General features: G+C 40.8%; 1 protein-coding gene across 1 annotated transcript in view; it reads left to right on the top strand.

Annotated features, from left to right (window-relative positions):
* The window catches only part of LOC122647635, a 36,593-nt gene extending 15,246 nt beyond the window's left edge, over positions 1 to 21,347 (top strand). The window contains exon 3 of the mRNA XM_043840989.1: positions 21,000 to 21,347. Coding sequence (XP_043696924.1) covers positions 21,000 to 21,077 — 78 coding nt within the window. The 3' untranslated portion in view covers positions 21,078 to 21,347. The remainder of the gene's footprint in view (positions 1 to 20,999) is intronic.
* Positions 21,348 to 22,096: the final 749 nt, after the last annotated feature.

Consider the following 22,096-nt stretch of genomic DNA (forward strand, 5'->3'; position numbering starts at 1 on the left):
TTTGACTCGAAGCCTCAACTCGGTGTGTTTTAGACCTAGTTTGGGTATGAAACTTGGTATTCAGCCTATTTTAGGCCATTTAAACACAATGGCAATATCAGATTTTGCAAAAACAAAGTCCAAATAGGAGTTATGTACCTGTCAAACTTAATTTGGTGTGCACGAAGGCTGTCAAAATCGCTCTGAATGAAAATATTTTCTTGGACATCAAGACAATTGTATATTTTACCGCATTTTTGGTTTTTAGCAATGTTTTACCATATTAAGATTTATGGAATTTTTAGATTTGAGAAAAACCCCAGCATTAGAAAGTTGAAAATTGCACCTTCCACCGAAAATCCAGTTTTTGTTCTTGAACTGGGGGGTTGACTTTTTTCTTTTTGGAATTTGATTTCTTAACTATTTTTATTGGATTCAAATAGGGAGGTATTTGCTTATGTATGAATAATATCTTAAGTAAATGAAATACTCTTAAATGATATTAGGCATAAATAAGTGTCTGTCTTAGTTCCTGGCCTAAATAAGTGTTTGTATACCAAGGTTTGCATAGATAGGTGTTTGTACACCAAGATTTTCCACCAAGATCTCGAGATCTGGCACTCATATAAAGGAGTTTAGGTCGAGATTCTCGAGATCTCGGTTGAGTTGTTGCACTTTTGCAACTCGTATGCCAACTCGTCTCGGTTTCTCAAAAAACCGAGAAACTCGCCGAGATCTCGGCGATATCTCGCGAGTTCTCGAACTATGGCGACGCCTAGGCGGGCGCCTTGTCGCCTAAACGCTTAGACACCCCTCTAACGCCTTAGGTCGCTTTGCCGCCTTGACAACTATGGTAGCAGCTTGTTGGAAGTTGAGACTTGAATAAAATTTGAGTCTTGAACTAGAACTTGAATGAGATCTTCAAAGAACTTGAAGGAGAGCTTCAAAAGAACCACCCGGGCTTCACACCACAAGGTGTCGATTGGATCAAACACCAATCCCACCAACGAACCACCCAGGCTTTACACCGCAAGGTGTCGATTGGATCAAACACCAATCCCACCAATGAACCACCCAGGCTTCCCACCGTACGGTGTCAATCGGATCAAACACCGATCCCACCAGCCTTGATCAAATACAAGACAAAAATCTTCAATGGAGAAGAAGAGCAGCAAAAGCTTTCTTTTATATCGAAATTAGTGTTCCCTGTTTGCCCACCTTACAACCTTATATAAAAGACTCAAAAATAGACTCTTACTCTAAAAAGGAAAGGCCTAACCCAATCCTTAACCTATTAGGTAACTTAAACTAATTAGGAAACTGAAATACTAAAAGAAATAAGCTCAAAACATGGTTGGACTTATAGAGTCCTAATCCAACCCAACTTAAATAATAATTAAATAGTCACATGACCACTTAACTAAGTCGCATGATCACTTAAGTGATCACATGTCCACTTAACCAAATAAAAAGAAATCTACTAACTAATCCCGTATGTAACCTTATTACCCATATTTTAGGTCCATAAAAGTGGCCTATTACATTGAAAACCTATGGGATCAAAGGCCCAACATGTATATAACCCAACCCTAGACTTATTCCTAATAAAAGAAGCCTGGTTTGGTGATAAATCTGCATCAACTCTCCCCAGCTTGAAAAAATTCGTCCTCGAATTTTGTAGTGATGAGGGGGAATCAACACGTGGGTTGCAGACTTGACCGTTCCCAAACAGGATTCCGGTTGCTTGTAGACTTTATGAATGTAGTCTTCAAGGCTTGAACTTTCTCTTCAAAGAACTATGGTGACATGACAAACTCTATGTGCTCGACTTCTGAATCAATATCAATTGTGTATGTTGTGTTCATAGAGTCTTCAACAGTGGTAACCTTTTCATCTAAGACTTGAGGCACAAATTGTACCTCTTCAAGAACAGCATCTTGAATGCCAATGATTTCTTGTAGAGTGCTCTTAACCACATCTTCATCTTCCGCTGTTCCAGCTTTGTCGTCTTTGTTCTCTTCGACATTGACCTCTTCAGTAGATTCTTCTGCTTGTTAACTTTCCGTCTTTGAAGCTTCAGGGATTGTCTCTTTCTTTTCATCACAATTCACTGTGATCACTTCAGCTTCATCTTCAACTTGTACTCTCTCAATTTCCTTTGGCAATGTAAATTTGTATTCAGGTATTGATTTAACACTGGTAATGTCAGATTTCCAGCACTGTTCAACTTGCAAAGTGAATCTCATTCCTGGAGGCTTCAAGTTGTCATCATATTTGAAGGCCTTTTGGTGGTGATGTTGTCGAAGGGAATTTATTTGACCTTGCTGTCGAGTTCTGAATGCCCGTGGTAAATATTCCTTACTCAACTCATGCTTCATCTCAGCCCATGTAGTAGGCGCTTTACGAGTTAGAAATTATGTATGGATTGATTCTAATAAGTAAGAAGATGTGAAGGATTGGAAAGGAAGGAGAAGAGTTGAGAGGGAAATTGTGGGTGTTAGGAGAATAGTCTCCTAACACCTATTTACTTCATTAACAACTATTTGGGAATTACAAAGGCCTCCCTGGGGAGGTAAAAGGTAAAAAGACATAAAGGTATAAAATTACAACTCTTGTTGGCCTCTGTCCATCAGGGCTTCTTGACTCTGAAATCTCCAAATGGTCGAAATGCCTTGTTGGTCACTTCCTAGGGAGCAGACCATCCTTCAATATCGTTAAGTCTTCTCTTTCCAAGCAATGGCTATCTCTTGGATCGATGGATACCTTCCTTCTTGAATCCAGAGTCTTTATCTTCAATTTCTCTGATGAAGAAGACAAATTGAAAGCCCTTAAGGGAGGCCCTTGGCTGGTGGGGAAAAACACTATCTTCCTTCGACAGTGGGATCAACATCTGCAACTAAACAAGGTTGATTTCCTCTCCATCCCTTTATGGATTACTTTGCCTGGTCTTCCGCTCCATTTCTGGTGTGAAAAGGGTCTGAGCTTTATTGGATCAGTGATCGGAAAGCCTCTTTTCTCCGACAAACGCACAAAGAAGATGGACAGGTTATCTTTTGCTATGATTTGTGTCCTCGTCTCTGCCGATGGTCCTCCTCCATCTTCTGTCACTATCTTAGACGATGATGGCTTTTCCTTCCAATAGAAGATCCTCTACGAAAGGCTGCCGCCCCACTGCAAATTTTGCAAGTCTTTTGGTCACTCCTCCCTTGTGTGCAAGTCATCGTCCACTGCTGGTTGTGATGTAGCTTCTCCTCGCAAGACCCCTGCTGCTGTTGCTGCTACTGTGTGTGAAGACTACTGCACCGGGGCTTGTAGAAGTCCCTCTGTGTGCAAAGTTAACCCCCTAGGGATGTCTAAGCCTGTAGCCTCGCTTTTTCCGGCATCTTCTGCTCAACGTGATCCCAGCCGTGGCCAGGGAAGAAGCCGTACTCGTAAGTCTCGCCCGAAGGTCCTTCGGGTGTGAATTTCCCCTCGTTGCCCTTCTCCCTCCGGACCGATGGTCCCCCATCCTGCTACTACTGGTCCTAATCGTTTCTCTGTCCTTCAGTCTGCCTCCCTCAGTGACGATGGTGACCTCTCTCCCCCCGAGGAGTTGAATACCACAAACCCTTCTCTACTCTCCTGCTCGACCGGTCCCTTTCCTGCGCAAGCCCCCTCTGCTCTTTCGCCTACCGAGCCTAGCATCCCTCTGGTGGCTTCCCCAAAGCTCCCCTCGAACATTGGGATTTCCTCTTTTCTCCAAAAGCAGGTCAAGAGTTTTTTAACCCCTAGACCTTCCCTGACCTCGATAGTCCCCCCTTTGGCTCCCTCTCTTTTGCCCCTTCCCCCTCTGCTTCAGCCCACTCTCCCCTTCTCTTTGGCTGGCCCATCTGGCTCTAATGGGCCAGTCCCCTCTTTGACCGTTATTTCAGATGCTTCTGGGCCCATTCCTCCCCCGATCCAACCCATTTTCACCCCTTCTTTGCCTGGCCCATCTTGTCCTAATGGGCCAGCTTCCTCTTCTCCTCAAACTCTCCATGTCTTTCGTCGCCGTAATCCTAGTTCCCCTCCTTTCCCCAAGAAGCAGCCCTACATTACTTACTCCATGCACGGTCTGGAGTTGTTTTCGCCTAACTTTTTGGATTACAGGAATAGTGCTACTGGTGGTAAGCCCATTTACCCAGGCTAGTCTCTCTTGCGCCTGGCCTAGTTTTGGATAGCTAGGTGTTTTTCCTTTTGCGAGCGTGTGGCTCCCCTTTTAGTTTACGCTTTTGTTAGGGCCTTGTCCCTTTTGTCTGGCTTAGCCTTTGGTAGGTCTTGGCTTTTGCTTGCATCCTCCCCCCCCCTCTTTTTTTTCCTTCCTCCTTTAATAATTGACTTATTTATTCATCCAAAAAAAAAAAATAAGAACAATGACAAATGTACCCCTAACACATAAACTCTAATACTCCCCCTTAAGCTGGAGAATAAATGTCATACATTCCCAGCTTGCAAAGAAGAGTATTGAATTGGTTTGGAATGAGAGCCTTGGTGAAAATGTCTGCCAGTTGATCACCGGTCTTCACAAATGGAGTACAAATGCAACTTGAATCCAACTTCTCTTTGATGAAGTGTCTATCAACTTCAATATGTTTTGTTCGGTCATGTTGCACAGGGTTATGAGCAATGCTTATAGCCGCTTTGTTATCACTGTAGAGCCGCATATGTGCCTCATGGTCAAACCCCAATTCTTGAACCAATTGCTTCAACCATATGAGTTCACACCCCATGAGCCATGACTCTAAATTCAGCCTCCGCGTTGGATCTAGCAACAACTGGTTGTTTCTTACTTCTTTATGTAACAAGATTACCACCCACAAGGATACAGTAACTAGATGTAGATCGTTTGTCAGAAATAGAACCAGCCCAATCTACATCAGTGTAGCCCTCTATCCTCAAATGACTATGTCTGGCATATAGAAGGCCTTTTCTTGGAGAGGATTTCAAGTACCTGATGATGCGATAGACAGCATCTAAGTGTCCACTTTTGGGAGCATGCATGAACTGACTCACCACTCCAACTGCCGAGTCAAGGAGAAATAGATCAATTTCCCAACCAACCTTTGGTATTTCCCTGCATCTACAAGAGGAGAACCACAATCTTCACTAAGTTTGTGATTCTGATCAATTGGGGAGTTGGTTGGTTTACATCCCAACATTCCTGTCTCTTTCAATAGGTCTAAAGCAAACTTCCACTAGCAAATATTGATACCCTTCTTTGACCTTGATACTTCAATCCCCAAGAAATACTTAAAAAAGTCTGAGATCCTTAATTTCAAACTGTTCGGCCAGGTAAGATTTTAATCCCGCTATCTCATCTTTGTCATTCCCAGTTACAACAATATCATCAACATATACAATAAGAGTAGTGACTGTACCATTTCCTCTCCGGATAAACAAGGTGTGATCAGTCTGACTCTGGGAGTATCCATTCTTTAGAATGGCCTATCGATACTGCTCAAACCAAGCCTTAGGAGACTATTTGAGACCATAAAGTGCCTTCTTGAGGCGGCACACTTTCCCTTCTACTGAAGGAGACTTGAAGCCAGGTGGAGGTTGTATATACACCTCTTCCAGATCACCATGAAGAAAAACATTCTTCACATCTAATTGATATAATGGCCATTCTTTGTTGCCTACCACTGATAGGAGGACTCTAATTGAGTTGTGCTTGGCCACAGGGGCAAAAGTCTCTTGATAATCAATGCCATAAACTTGACTGTACCCTTTGGCTACCAACCGAGCCTTATATCTATCTACTGTACCATCTGATCAGTACTTGATTGTATAGACCCACCTACATCCAATTGGAACTCTCCCCTTTGGGAGATCAACAAGAGTCCATGTACCATTCTTCTCAAGAGCCATCATTTCCTCTGACATGGCCGCCTTCCATTTTGGGTCAGATATAGCCTCAGTAAGGTTCTTGGGAATAGTGGTAGATGAGAGAGCAGTGGTAAAGGCAAGACCTGTAGGGGAGATAGCATCATAGGAAACAAACTGGGCAATAAGATTAGTACAAGCTCTTTTTCCCTTTCTAGTAGCAATTGGGAGATCTAAATCAGAAGGAAGATCACCTGACTGAGGAGGATGGAGCTCAGGATGTGGCTCCAAAGAGGGCTTTTGGCAGGTCTTCTTCCCTTTACTGTTCAAGCATTCACCTCTTTTGTACCTAATGTGGTAATCTTTCCCATTACCAGAACCACTTTCAACAAGAGCCCATATCAACAACAGCCCCTTCTTTAGGTTTCCCAATATCAAACAAAAATGGGGAAGTAGGCAAAGGTGGGAGGAAAGGGATATCAACATCCTCTTCATTCCAACTATTCTCCCCCTGAAGAGGATGGTGATGAGAAGGAGTGAAGAAGGGTATAGACTCAATGAAGGTGATATCTTGGGAGAAAGCGCCTTCAGGAAGAGGGATGGTACCACTTATATCCCTTGGTGGAGGAAGAATAACCAAGGAAAAGTCATTTGAGTGCCTTGGGGTCAAGCTTAGTCCTAGCAAATTTATTGACATGGACATAGCAGACACACCCAAATACCTTGGGAGGAAGAGGGAAGGCAAATGTCTGAGGAAGAAGAGTTCCCAGAGGGGATTTGGAGCCAAGAAGTAGAGTTAGCATCTGATTGATAAGAAAGGCAACAACAAAAAGAGCATCAGACCAAAAGGTCTTCGAACATGCATGCCAAAAAAAAGATTCTTAGTGACCTCTAACAGATGGTAGTTTTTCCTCTCAGCCACTCCATTATGTTGAGGTGTATCAACACATGCAACTTGATGGCTAATACCATTATCAATGAAAAACTGTTGGAGCCCCCCATACATGTACTACCCCTCTTTATCTGAATGAACTATCTGGATGCGGGTACCAAATTGAGTAAAAATTAACTGATAGAAGTTCTTGGAAGCATCATAAACATCACTCTTTTGTTTCATTAAAAAGGTCCAGTAGTCCGGGAATAGTCATCAACAAATGAAACAAAATAGCAATATCCAGACAAAGAGGTAGTGAGAGCTGGTCCCCAAACATCAGAATGCACAATATTAAAAGGAACAGTGGATCTATTACCATAATAGGGATAAGATTTACGACACTGTTTAGCAAAAATACGTGGTTCACACTGAAAAACATGAGAAGAAGAAAAAGAAGTAAACAAAATGAGGTAATTGTTTCCTCATAACAACAAAAGATGGGTGACCTAAACGTTGATTCCAAAGCAGCACAGAATTCATAGTACTCCTGTCAGTCTGGCCACAAACATAGGACTCAGCAGCAGGCAAAACGGGCAAAACAGATATCTGGGGATCAAGCAGGTAGAGTCCTTTCTCCTCACGTCCATTGCCAATAACCCTCTTCATCACCAAATCCTGAAAGAGACAATGAGAAGGAAAGAAGGTGACACAACAGTTCAAGGATTTGGTTAGATGACTTACAGATAGTAGGTTAGTGGCAAAATTAGGAACATGAAGGACAGAATCAAGAGAAATAGAAGAAGTGACCGAACATTTCCTTTACCAGAGATAGAGGAAAGAGAACCATCGGCAATTCTAACCTTATCTCTACCTGAGCAAATAGAATAAGAGTCATAACACTAAGACATACTAGTCATATAATCTGTGGCAACAGAGTCAATGACCGAAGTAGGAGCAGTAGAGGGGGCAGATGTAGAGGTTTGCAAGGCTGAGGCTGAGGCTGAATCTGACTTTGTAGGAGCAGTAGAAGAATGGCCAAGTCGGGACATCATCCGACGTAGTGCTGCAATATCCTCTCTGGAGAGGGAATCAGGATCAGGCTGTAGTCCAGGTGGCTCAGTATCAGTTATCACAGAGTGAGCTCTAGCTCCCCCTGTCCTACCACCTTAGGTACAATCCACCACGCACACTAGGAGGCTGCCCATGAAGGCCCAACACCTGTCCTTAGTGTGCCCCAACTTTCCACAATGGTCACATTCATAGTTGTCATGGCGGTTAGGCGACCCAAGGCGTTGGAGAGGGTAAAAAAACAAGGCGATACCAAGTAGGCGACCAAGGCGCCCGCCTAGGCGACGCCTTGACAACTATGGTCACATTTAAATCTGTCTTGGTGATCTCAACGGTTTGGCCCTTGGCCTCTCCCTCCACCTCTCTGGTCTCTGTGGGAACTAGAAATGAGAGCAGATCTCTCCAATGAGGGTGCAGTGTCCATAGATCCTCTTCTAGTTTCCTCACTTTGCAAGTAGCTACACACTTCATCTAGAGATGGAAGAGGGGACCTCCCTAAGATTTGTAAACGAAGAGGTTCATACTCCGGGTTAAGTCCACCAACCAGAATAAGGATTCTTTTCTTTTCTTGTTTCCTGTAATCCTTGGCCTAATCTTTGGAATTGGACAGCTGGAGATTGCTGTAGTGATCATATTCCTCCCACAAGCTAATAACAGTGTTATAGTAGTCAAATATGCTCCGATCACCCCGGTTCATATGGATGATTTCTTTGGAGAATTTGATACACCTTTGTTGAATCACCAACTCTATCGAAAACTCTGGAGACACTGTCCCAAATATCCTTCACATTTTTCTTACTCATAAATCTCCTACCTATCTCAGGTATCATGGAGAATATCAGCCAGGTCATAACAGCAGAATTCTCAGTCTCCCACTTTAGATAGTCTGAATCAGTAGGAGCAGGTGCCTTGACGGAGCCAGCTGTATACCCCAATTTTCCCCTACTGCGCAGGGACAACTTCACCGAACGAAACCAATCCAAGTAGTTGGTATTGTCAAGCTTCACAATGGAAAGTTGGGTGTTGGGGTTATCAAAAAATGTCATAGTGGGAAGAGTACCACTTAAGCCACCACTAGAAGCTCCCAAAGATCCACTGATACTAGAGTCATTCCCAAACGTGGTAGACATAATGCCAAACACTTCAAAGAAACTCAATATAGAGTCTTGCACAAATGGGGAGTAACCTCAACCCAACCACAAGGAGAAAACAAAGGCAGGCAACAAACCAGCAAGCAAATGAACAATAGTTTCTTAGAGAAAGCTAAGTCAAGGGCCACCTTCTACACTTTAGCTTCATTCCATAACACTAATAATACTTCAGACCATAAAACTCTTCAAAAAACAGCAGCTATTCAACACATTACAAGGCTGCAAAGGAAGGAACAAGGGAGCAAACCAGAAGCTGGCGGGTACCAGGGAGGATGCACAGAAATGAGTTGCACTCTTCAACCCTTCAACATCACCAACCGAGACCTTGGGGTTTGAAAGAAGACCCCTGGGCGATTCTAACAGTGCTGGTCCCACTCTAAATGGTGATGGGATGAGGGAGAACCGAAGTGAATCAGGCAGGGCTGGCGGAAATAGTAGCAGAACAGTTAGAGCTTCAATCTTCTTCAAAAAAATCCCAGAAAACTGCTCCATTAGGGCTTAGTTTAGAAGCCAAACCTCCATTGAATCTTCTATGTAAATTATCTTACATTGTATAGCCTCTAGTGGAACCCTCTATCTTTCTAGGGTTCCAAAGAGGTGTAGAAAAGGAAGATGAGCTTGGTCGACTCTCAAACCTGGCTCTGATACCAAGTTAGAAATTATGTATGGATTGATTCTAGCAAGTACGAAGATGTGAAAGATTGGAAAGGAAGAAGAAGAAGAAGAGTTGAGAGGGAAATCGTGGGTGTTAGGAGAATAGTCTCCCAACACCTATTTACTTCATTAACAACTATGTAGGAATTACAAAGGCCTCCCTGGGGAGGTAAAAGGTAAAAAGACATAAAGGTATAAAATTACAACTCTATGACTAATAATAAGAACAATGAGTAATGTACCCCTAACGCATAAACTCTAACATTACGTTCATACTGAAGATCTCTCTCAGTAGTTCTCCACCACTCACGGGATGGCCCCACTAGATTAGTGCGAGTTAATCTCATCTTCCTAGGCTCAGATGAATCATACCAATCAAAATAATCATCTAAAGCAGCTAACCAATCATAAAATACCTGTGGATCATGGCTGCCATCATATTCCTTCAACTCGAATGCTTTTGGAGGTCTAGACTGTCCCCAGTAGTCTTTGTCTTCTCTGTTTCTTTCTCGGCCTTCTCTGTTCCTGTCTTCCATGTGCAGCCATGATCCACAGAATCATAAAATACCTGTGGATCATGGCTGCCATCATATTCCTTCAACTCGAATGCTTCTGGAGGTCTAGATTGTCCCCAGTAGTCTTTGTCTTCTTTGTTTCTTTCCCGGCCTCCTCTGTTTCTTTCCCGGCCTTCTCTGTTCCTGTCTTCCTAGGCTCAGATGAATCATACCAATCAACATAATCATCTAAAGTAGCTAACCAATCATAAAATACCTGTGGATCATGGCTGCCATCATATTCCTTCAACTTGAATGCTTCTGGAGGTCTAGACTGTCCCCAGTAGTCTTTGTCTTCTTTGTTTCTTTCCCGGCCTTCTCTGTTCCTGTCTTCCATGTGCCTTCTATGAGGTTGGTGAACTTGGGATTGGACTTGATATCTATCCTCCTCCATGGGTAGATTGCTGTCCTAACTGGAGTAACCTGGCGTTGCTCAATTTGCTGTAATTTTTCGTTCGTAGCTCTCATTTCTCTAGTTATAGTCCTCTGTTCAGCAAAGAACGTTTAAAGCATCTCAAGTATTGTAGCCATAGGATCGGGTACTGCTGACACCACTAGTCTACCATGTTCATCCATGGCTCTGATACCACTTAATGTAAGTCCTAGATTGGTAGGAGACCAACTAGGAGCCAATACACCAGGATCTAATATGAACTGGTAGTCTGATTGGGGCAAAATATGATTTTAGGTCAAAATTAGGGTTAGGGTTAGGGTTTGAGGTGCTGGTTATGCTAGGCAGGTGTAAGGGAGTCCATGAGTAAAGGTTACGTTAAGTTCTGATTGAGGAATGTGTGCTTGAATGAATTGACAACAAGTTAGAGGTTTTGGGTTTTGAAAGGTGGAAGATGATGGAATCTAGGATTTATAATAACAGGAAATCAGGTGCTTGGAATGGGCTTAATATTTAGGTTGAGTGCAGGTAGGGTAGAGGGGAATATATGCTAAAAGTTACAGCTAAATCAGATGGTTAAATCTGGAGTTATGGATGTTTCCTAGTAGAGATAGGAGAGAGGGGTAAAAGTGTAATTTCAGAAAATTGGCTGGGTAGATGATAATGAAATTTGGATTGAGTCTCTCTTGGGGTTTGAGGAAGATTCAATCAAAATTTTAGCAGGTTCTAACAATTAGATTTGGCTGGACAGAATTATTGCGAAAATTACCTTGCAAGTGACCTTCTAGAAGGGAAGAAGAATAGTTGCAGGTTTTAGCTTATGGGAAAATTAAAAACAGAAGGGGAAAAACTAGGGTTGGGGCTATAAAGGATTAGAAGAAGAATGGAGGGGATGGGGATCACTTCTAACTTACTGTTGTTGTAGAAACTCTGTGGCAGCAGCTTGTTGGAAGTTGAAACTTGAACAAAAATTGAGTCTTGGACTAGAACTTGAAGGAGATCTTCAAAGAACTTGAAGAACAGCTTCAAAAGAACCACCCGGGCTTCACACCGCAAGGTGTCGATTGGATCAAACACAAATGCCACCAACAAACCACCCAGGCTTCCCACCACAAGGTGTCAATCGGATCAAACACCGATCCCACCAGCCTAGATCAAATACAAGACAAAAATCTCCAATGGAGAAGAAGAGCAGCAAAAGCTTTCATTAATGTCAAAATTCGTTTTCCCTGCTTACCCACCTTACAACCTAATGTAGTCTTAGATTGGTAGGAGACCAACTAGGAGCCAGTACACTAGGATCTAATATGAACTGGTAGTCCGATTGGGGCAGAATATGATTTTAGGTCGAAATTAGGGTTAGGGTTTGAGGTGCTGGTAATGCCTGGAAAGTGTACGGGAGTATCAGTGAAGGTTACGTTTAGTTTTGATGGAGGTATGTGTGCTGGAATGAATTGGCAGCAAGTTAGGTTTCGGGTTTTGAAAGGTAGAAGATGATGGAATCTAGGGTTTATAATAACATGAAATCTAGTGGTTGCATGGGCTTAATATTTAGGTTGAATGTGGGTAGGGTGGAAGGTAATTTATGCTGAAAGTTACGGCTAAATCAGATGGTTAAATCTGGAGTTATGGAGGTTTCCTAGTAGAGATAGGAGAGAAGGGTAAAAGTGTAATTTTAGACAATCGGCTAGGTGGATGGTAATGAAATTTGGATCGGGTCTCTCTTAGGGTTTGAGGAAGATTTGATTAAAATTTTAGCAAGTTTTAACGGTTAGATTTGGCTGGGCAGAATTCTCGCGAATATCACCTTGCATGTGACCCTAGAAGGGAAGAAGAATAGTTGCAGGTTTTCAGTTTTAGACTTGTGGATGAAGCACAGATTAAATCAGACTTGGGGTGATATTGTTGTAGACTTGAAAAGCGCTTGATGATGTAGAATTACTCTTGAAATCAGAACTTGAATGTAGAACTTGAATGTAACAACAATGAAGAAAACAAATAATTAATTCGAACCACCTGGGCTTCCCACCGCAAGGTGTCAATCAGATCAAACACCAATTCCTTCAAATGATCCACTCTGGTTTCACACAGCAAGGTGTCGATTGGATCAAACACCAATTCCACCATAGTTGTCATGGCGTCGCCATGGAGCCGCCATGGCGTCCTGGCGCTAGGGGAAAGGGCATATCGAGGTCCGCCATGATATATGTATAAATATCGAGCGATATGGCTTCCATGGCGTCGCCATGGACGCCATACCACGATATATGGGTATGTCGACCGATATTTGAACATTTAATGTATAAAAGTCAGGTTTATATATATTTTTTTTAAAAACGATTTAATAACTTAGATGCTTTTTCGTTAATGTGTATTGGAGGTGTAACTTGAAAAGTTACACCTGCAATACACATTATCATAAAACTTAAAAATATTAAACATAATAATTATACCCTAATGGGGGGAAATAGAAATCGCAAAAGGGAAAATCGAGAGGAGAGGGATCGTGACTCCGACAACGGTAACTTCCTCGCTTCCTGCAACTCTCGGCAGCCTTTGAAGTTCGAACTTCTCCGGTAACCTCCAGGACTCCAACTCTTCAAGTAAGTAAATATTTATTTATTTTTTTTAATTTGGTTCTTCTTCCTCCTCCCAGGCAGACCTCTTCTTCTTCTTCTTAACGTCTTCTTCTTCAGTTCTTCTACTCCCAGCCTCCGATAGTGATTACAGCCAGTAGTATAGTTTTTTTTTTTTTTTTTTTTTTTTTTCTCTTGCCTTGCACAGCCACATTTACACACACAAAGACAGGGAGAGAGTCGAGAGACAGAGGGGGGGATTTATTTCAGTTAGTAGTCCTCGACTCCTTTCGGTTTTTTTTCTTTTTTCTTTTTTCTTCTTTGCTTGTACATCACAGAGACAGGGGACATAGTCGAGAGACAGGGGGAGGGATTTATTCATCAAGATCAGAACCATAGTCCTCTCGGTTTTTTTTTTCTTTTTCTTCTTCTTGCCTTCGCAACTAGCTTGCTTACATGACGCAAACCTGGGACTTCTTGCCTGCATGTGCTTCCACATAGACAGAGAATGTATTTTTTTTTTCTTCTTGCCCGCACAGTGCACACATACACACAGTGTCACACACAGAGACAGGGAGAGAGTCGAGAGACAGAAGGGGGGAGGGATTTATTATAGCCGAACTATCTCTGTTTTTTTTTTTTTTTTTTTTTTTTTTTCCTTCTTCTTGCCTTGCAGTTGCAGGGTTGCACAGTCACAAAGAAGGTTAGCCACTTAGCCTATCATTTGATTTTTACTAATGGATATTACACTTTCATGAATTAAACCATAGTATATTAGTAGTACACTTTCATGTTGATTTTTGATGTTATAGGACATATATTATAGCATACTAAATGACATTAAAAATGGAGAAAATAAAAAATAAAACATGGTCGACATGCTCGCCATGGCAACACCATGGCGGGCGACATGTTGATATATCGACATGACACCCCTCCACCGACTTGGATCGCTGTGACGCCGTGATAACTATGAATTCCACCAGCCTTGATCAAACACAAGACAAATCTTTAATGGCGAAGAAGAGAAGAGCAACAAAAGCTTTTTCATTAATCAAATTCGTGTTCAATACTTGCCCCTTTTACAACCTTATATAAAAGACTCAAAAATAGACTCCTACACTAAAAAGGAAAGCCTAAACCAATCCTTAACCTATTAAGTAACTTAAACTGACTAGGAAACTAAAATACTAAAGGAAATAGACTCAAAACATGGTTGGACTTATAGAGTCCTAATCTAGCCCAACTTACATCATATGACTACTTAACCAAGTCACATGTTCACTTAAGTGATCACATGACCACTAATTACATAAAAATAAAAACTAAGGAATTAAAACAGCTAATCCCGTATGCAACCTAACTACCCATATTTGAGGCCCATAAAAGTGGCCTATTACATGGAAAACCCATAGGATCAAAGGCCCAACATGTATAGAAACCAAACCTAGACTTATTCCTAATAAAACAAGTCTATTTTGCTGATGAATTTGCATAACAACCTTATATAAAAGACTCAAAAATAGACTCTTACTCTAAAAAGGAACGGCCTAACTCAATCCTTAACCTATTAGGTAACTTAAACTAATTAGGAAACTAAAGTACTAAAGGCAATAGACTTAAAACATGGTTAGACTTATAGAGTCATAATCTAGCCCAACTTAAATAACAATTAAATAGTTACATGACCACTTAACCAAGTCACATGATCACTTAAGTGATCACATGACCACTTAACCAAATAAAAAGAAATCTACTAACTAATCCCGTATGTAACCTTATTTGTGAGACCCACCTCTAAATTCGGTCTCACTAAACTTGTATACTTCTAGGTTCAGGTTCAGCAACCATGTATGCCTCTATGTTGTGGGTTGTATCATTTACAGATTTGGACCAATCCCTCGATCACCCATGGAGGATATCAAAGAGCAAACCTAAATGGCCATTATTGAATCAAAGGAACCTAACGGAAGCCAGCACATAAGTTTTGTTTGTGAGACATGTTGGATAGAGCATATGCAAAACTTGTCAATCTCTTAGGCCGGGTCATAGGTAAGGAACTCTTAATATATATATATATATATAGAACTAATGTTTTACTTGTGTAGTATTGGCTGAAAACTAAATTTTCTCCTGTGAGACCTACATCCCCATGTGGATCGAGCTGCCCGTGTTCCGTTATGACCGAGTTCTCAATTATGTCGCGGGACATCATTCCCGGGACTTAACTATTAGTCCTTATGGGGCTAATTGTCTTTTAATTGGTTTAAAGAATCAGTTAACTAAACCAATTCTAACTTGACCAAACCAAATGGGCCTTAGTATGACTACCTATATAAGAGGGACTTAGCCTTAGGAATTTATTTTCTATCCTAAATCAGAATTGGTTTTGCTTGGGAGAAGAAGGAAGAAATAGAGAAGGGGAAACTTGAAGGTTTTGGGTGTTAGAGATAGAGGAGGCTTGGCTCTTGGATCTTGGAGGAAGTTAAGCTTGGAAAAAGGGCTAATTGGCCAATTACAACTATTTCCCTCCTTGTAATCTCAATTAGGTAGGCTCCAAATCCTTTGAAGCTGACCTAATTCCTCTTCTTTATTTTTCTGCTGAGTTCTTAACTCAAGCAACCCAGACCTTGAAAATTAGGGTTTTTTTATGTTAAAGACCCTAAATTCAACATGCAATTGGGTTAATTTGATCCAAATGCTATGTTCTCTGCCCCCTTCAAACCAATTTTATGTTTTAAGGCTGTGCATGGCAAGATCCATAAAAGAGCAACCTAAACCACTACACTGTAATACCCATCGGATGGAGTTATAGCCATCCAATCGGTCAACCGGTCCCAACTCCCAAGAGACAACCTCCATCAGGTCCTTCCCTGCTGCCTCTGATTTTGTCCTAAATGTTGGGGCTTTGGCTTGGGTTTATTCCATGACCTAATCTATGTTATGTACTATTTATGTTAGGCTGTAAATCTTTTTATGGTGAGGTTTATTGTGAGTTGGATCTTCTTTTAGTTTGGCTCACTCTCTAACTCAAGGTGAGTGGATTTGACCTTAATTTAAGAGTGTTTGTTATTATTTTGTATTTATGTTTGCTGCACCTAATCATACATTATAACAGAATTGTGTTCATATAGTTTATAGTTTTTCTTTTATATTAGTTAAATGTATGATTGTAGGTCTCATTCATAATGCATTGAATATCTTTATTGTGATCTATGAATGATGTGATTGAGAGATGATAATGAAACTGATTTGCCTTGCTACTTTCTATTAAATCATATGACATTCATGTTAGAAGATGCATATGGTCAGGCTTTCATAAACCCAATGCTACGACCCTTATCAACAAGGGTAAGGTGTTGGATAACCCGTGGTAGGTCCGAAGGGATGATTCCAGAATGCCATTTATCTGTCTCCTAGGTCCGATGTGTACTTTCGGAATGGGATGTACAGTAGGGTTAACATTAGGAGTTTGTTAGGGACCGATGTGTAATTCCAATATTGGCAGGTCTCTACCGTAACAAAGTGGTATTCTCTGGGTCCGATGTGTGATTCCGGAACTAAGAATATCATACCTGTTACAGTAGCATTTAACCGCATGAGACTTAGATCTGTTGCGAGTTACATGCTTATATTTAAGATATGCATCATAGACTATTTGCAACTGTTTGCATGCCTTTCCCTTGTTGGGCTCAGTGGAGCTCATCCCCACGGATATTTTTTTTCCAGATAGTATGACTAGTTGTGAGGAACCAGGGATGGGAGCTGTTGCTGCTTTGGACTTCCACACCGATGATAGTTGTGCGGTGCAGGAGCTCGAAGTACATGATGCTTCGTGCGTGTGCGATGCGTGCGCATTTCCGTGATGTGGCTTGACGGACTAGGCTATGTTTCTTTTGTGTTTATACATTATTTTTGTTATAGAAAGCATATAGTGGCTTCTACGAACCTTTGAGCTTGTATTTACTTTTGAGAAGTTGTATAGTGTAAATGCAAGTCTTAATCAATATATATATATATCAGGTTTATCACTTAGATTCCTCTTATTACTGTTGTTATTATTATTGTTCTCTTCCACTGCATTTTGATTCCTGTATTGTGATAAATTGTGAATAGGAGTACTGTACTTGCAATCCAACTGGTTGTTTGGATGTCAGATGGCATCTGGTCACACTATGCCATTACTAACCGGGCCGGGGTGTGACATTATTATCCATATTTTAGGCCCATAAAAGTGGCCTATTACATTGAAACCCATGGGATCAAAGGTCCAACATGTATATAGCCAAATCCTAGACTTATTCCTAATAAAAGAAGCCTAGTTTGGTGATAAATCTGCTTAACCCTCTTGGCATAGTCGATGGCTTGGAACTGGCAGTCACAGAGGAGATGGGAGGTAGAGCAGGTTGGGGTAAGAGTGCTGGGACCGAAGGGGGATGGAAGGATTGGTTTAGGAATTTAGCTCTTTGTTTTTGTTTTTATTTTCTTTTTTACCTCATACTGTTGCTAGAGGCAGCAGTGGAGGGGAGTGGGAGAAGGAGACAAATAGAAAAGTTTTTCCCGTATTTGACTTTTTCCAACATTGGAACTAAAAGAATAGATAACAGAGGATTTCAAGCTCGTTTTACCATTTTAAATGGGCACCCTGTCTTAGTAAGTGGAACAATAGGAGAGGCGAGATCATCAAGGGTCCAATAGGGGAGAGAATCTAGAGCCATGGTTTTCCTTCAACTTACTAAATATTAGCCTTTTTTGGGAGATACTTGCTGAATTCCCACCACCAACAGAAAAAAGCAAATAATTGGTAAAGTAAATATGAGCAAGGGGATGTTTCTAGAGGATACGTAGCAGGTGTAGTGTGTTAAGTAGATGTGAGAAAGGGGGAGTTTTGGGAAAGGGATGAGAAAGTGTGTGATGTATATCCTGAGATGGATTTTAACCTGGTAACAGGTTTCAGATGCTAACCACAGGATAGAATTGCAGGAACAGTCAAAGAAACCAGATTTAGGAGAAATCTAAGAACACTCAATCGAAGACTCTGATTTCTCTGAGTTTCTGGTCGTAGGAAGTATTCAAGCAACAGAAGAAAGTCTCAAACATTCAAGGAAAAACAACGGATGGATTCTGACCTGTGACAGACTGCAGAAAATGGAAATCAAGATCCTAAATTTTAAGAAACCAGATATCTTCAGATCCAAGGACCAGATCTGCAAGATCTGCTGGTCGAATACTCAGTCCAATCGCCTTTATCAGTGGTCAAAATAACAGTAAAAACTAAGTGCTGGATACTGAGATACAGAATTAGTAAAACTTGACTAAAATTATAAATTAACAGGGAATTGAAAGCTAACAGATCTTAGGAACTGGTCGGAAATTAACAACTTAGTTGGAACTCCAGAAAGTAGTAGTAGGTCATTGCAGGAAATTAAAACAAATTAGAGGAAGATTGAGGAATTAAAGAAAAAAAGAAAGGATATGTTAGGCCTCTCACCTAACTGTGGAGAAGGAATCCCACAGTAGAGCAGTTTTGAATCCCACTAAACCATGCTCGGATTCTCAAAGTATGCACAAGCTCAAGGCTAAATTATTTCTCAAATCAATGGTAGTGGATATGAATGTATGATCCCCTACACTTTATTTATAACTTCATGGAAACAACTTAAGTCTCTTCAAAATAAAAGCAATTTTAGAACATTACGAAATAGAAACTAACTACATTTTTTTTTATGAGAAGAAACTAACTAATTAATTCCATATACCACTTAAATACTTAAAATTTGGGCTTATAGAATTGGCCCATTACAATAGTAAACCCAAAAATATAAATCCCATGGCCCATACAATCCATTGGGCACTCAAATTATGCATTAATCCATTCTTGGTCCAGTTTGATGGCCTGGTTTGCTGCTGGCCTCTTTGTTCTTTTGAACTACATTGGGGGCTTGGGGAGGATTTAGGTGGATGGATGAGAGAGAGAGAGAAAAAAGGGTTGGCAAGGGGGTTGGGCTTTGGTGGAGGAGAAATTTTAGGGGGGGAGGGGGTTGGAGAGAGAGTGTGTGTGTGACGTGTTCCATGTGGTTAGGTGGAAAGGATTGGTGGCAGCAATCCTTGGGGGTGAGGCCTTTAACTCCACAATTTTTGTTGTGTTTTATTCTTAAGAACTCACAAGGTTATGCTTTATACTTAATCATTGGTTGTTTAATTTTTAAATTTTGTTTTGCCTAGAACTCTCCTAAACTAAATCTTATCAATCTCTTTGCCTCGTTTGCCCTCTCATCTCACATTCTCACCCTCACATCTCCTTCTCACCCACCCATTTCTCTTTCCCTCCTTTCTCTACTAAGATCTGTCTTCTTCTATTCATCTCTCTCTCTCTACCTTCTCAAAATTTCTCCTCCCCAAGGCCCCAACCCCTTCCCCCACAGCTCTCTCCGACTCATACTTTCATCATCCTCTCTTTCCCTTTGTGTGGGTGGGTGGGTGGGTGTGGGTGTTGGTGTGTCACTGTCTCTCTTCTTTAAATCCCTTGCACCCACCCTAAGAAACAAATCTCTCTTTACCTTCTCAATATTCTTTTTTATTTTTTGATGGCTGTAAATCTGTCTTATTTGATAGACTAGGTCATTGTACTGAACACCGTCTGAGTTTGGTGTGGTTCTGATCACTACCTTACCTGGTTCTGTCATTTTTTATTGTTTTTCCTTAATTTCTGATTTTTATATCTTATCTATTTTTAGGTTTATTCTATCATTCTATATTTTAATATTTAAATTCCAAATCTTCTTTCAAATCTGTCTTCCCTTAAAACCCCGTATTCTTACCCCTCCCCCAGCACGCACATCACCCACTTATTATGTGCTCTCAAAATTTTTTTCCCTGTCAATCTAGAAAGGTATCTCCTGAAGATTGTGTTATTTTCTCTTGACCGTCACTTTTAGCTGTCCTGTGATAGCATAGTTTGTGCTCAAATTTTGTGGATAATTTGTCTATGTTTTCTTAGACTTTCGTGCTGTTGTTTAGTCTCAATAGCACTGCACCATGTAGCATATTCAGCAAGTGAATTTTGGTCAAATATTGGATGGCTAAGAATAATGTTTAATAGGTAGTGGACTGTGTGATTGATGTCTAGGATGGAAATTTGATGCTAGGCCAATCCACATAGCCCCTTATCTATTCAACAGTTAGAATTGCTATATCTCTCCCTGTACATCACATGGGTGTTCCATGTATGTGTGTGTGTGTGTGTGTGCACATGCATATATATAGATGGATAGATATGATTCGGTTGAAATGAAAGTTGCACAATGGAGTTACTTAGATATTCTCTCTCTTTATTGATGGGATTCTAAGATATTTTTCAGATATTACCTCTCTTTATTGATGGGATTCTAAGATATTTTTTAATACATAGGAGAAAAGTTCTCTGTGGGGGAGTGTACCGCCCATGCCCAGGCACAGTGGGGGGCAAAATGACCACCCTTCCTCCTATGAAAGGTGGAAATCCTGCCCCCCAAGATGTTTCTGCATGCTCTCTCATTGGCCCCCATGCTCACGCAGGGCCCCACTCATGCAGTTCTTGTAAACCTTGTTTTGGTGCAGTTTGTGAATCAAATGTTGGTTAGATCTATTGTAATTATTGTGAAGCTTAACCATTGACTGCCTTATATAATAATTATGAATTGTATGGATTTCGGTTCAACTAATATTCTGTTCCTGGATGTTGCTCTGATGCTTATGGATTTCCAACAATAGTTGAAATGTTTATTGAGGAATATTATGAATAGGAATCCATGGGCATGGGTTGTTGGTTAATTATATGTCCTATTCAGTTTGTTTCATTTTTGAAGTCACCTGTAGTGTCTATGTATTATTTCAGTTCTTGAACTCACCATCAGACCTCTATGAATGCAGATTGGATATGTGTTGTGTTCAAAGTGCAAAGTTTTCAAGTGTGTTACTTTCCCAAACTACAGTGACGGTGAGCTCTGATTATCTCTTGACTTTTATCTCCAATTTTTTCTTCCTGTATTTTATGACCTTGAGAAGTTTCTACATTGTGTGGTGCACCTAAGTGTGTATATTTACTCGCTCAAATGGCTATGAAATGGGTAATTGTATTATTTTTGGTCAATTATACTTTGAAGTATAGAACAACTTCTTGAACTTCTTAAATGTTTTTATTGAAGGGCTTGGATCTTCCTCTGTAGTCTGTACGTTGTATCCTTAGCCAAAATGGCCAGTTGATACCATCTGATTTATGCATTCTTGTGTTGGGAAGAAAAAGTATTAACATGGATAACAGATGAATTGAGAAATACAAAGTTACAAACAGCTTGTCTCATCCTTGCATCATCATCAATAAAACTGAGGTCACCATGGAAATTCAAAAAGGTAGTGTTTGTTGGTGATATTTCAAAGAGAAGTTACTTCAAATGAAAGTCCAGCAATTGTCAATTTCATGGGCACTTAAATATTTGTTCTAGACCATTTATGGATGGCCTTGTTGATGTTGAGGACAGACTGGCCTTACTGAATCATCTTTTGGAGCTTTAATTGCCAGAAGAGTTTCTTTGTAGCAAGGATTCAAACGATTTGGCTTAAAGAAAATTGTTTGGGCAATGGAAGCTTTAACAGGGTGTTTTGGGCATCAAGAATGTTGATCCGTCCCCAATGTGGAGAAGAAAATTGCGGTGTTATGGAACAAAATGCGGTGTTGTGGAACAGTTACTTGATATTTATGCGCACCATAGTGAGTTGGTTGAGAAGCCATGCACCAAGCCTGCGATTCTGATTCTGATTTTGATTATGACTCTATCAGGATCAATTAGGAATCGGTCAAAATTGGCCAGACTTGACTAGTTTTTTAATCCAACTGAAATTGGAATGCAAAATAAACGGCATAGAGGCACTACTCTTGGTAGTCATGGGATCATCTCTTGGTTCTTCCCAATAGTTCAGGAAATCAATTAAAATTGGATTTATGGTTAGATAAAAATTTATCAGACCGA

This window comes from Telopea speciosissima, unplaced genomic scaffold (genome assembly GCF_018873765.1).
Source record: "Telopea speciosissima isolate NSW1024214 ecotype Mountain lineage unplaced genomic scaffold, Tspe_v1 Tspe_v1.0100, whole genome shotgun sequence".
NCBI lineage: Eukaryota > Viridiplantae > Streptophyta > Magnoliopsida > Proteales > Proteaceae > Telopea > Telopea speciosissima.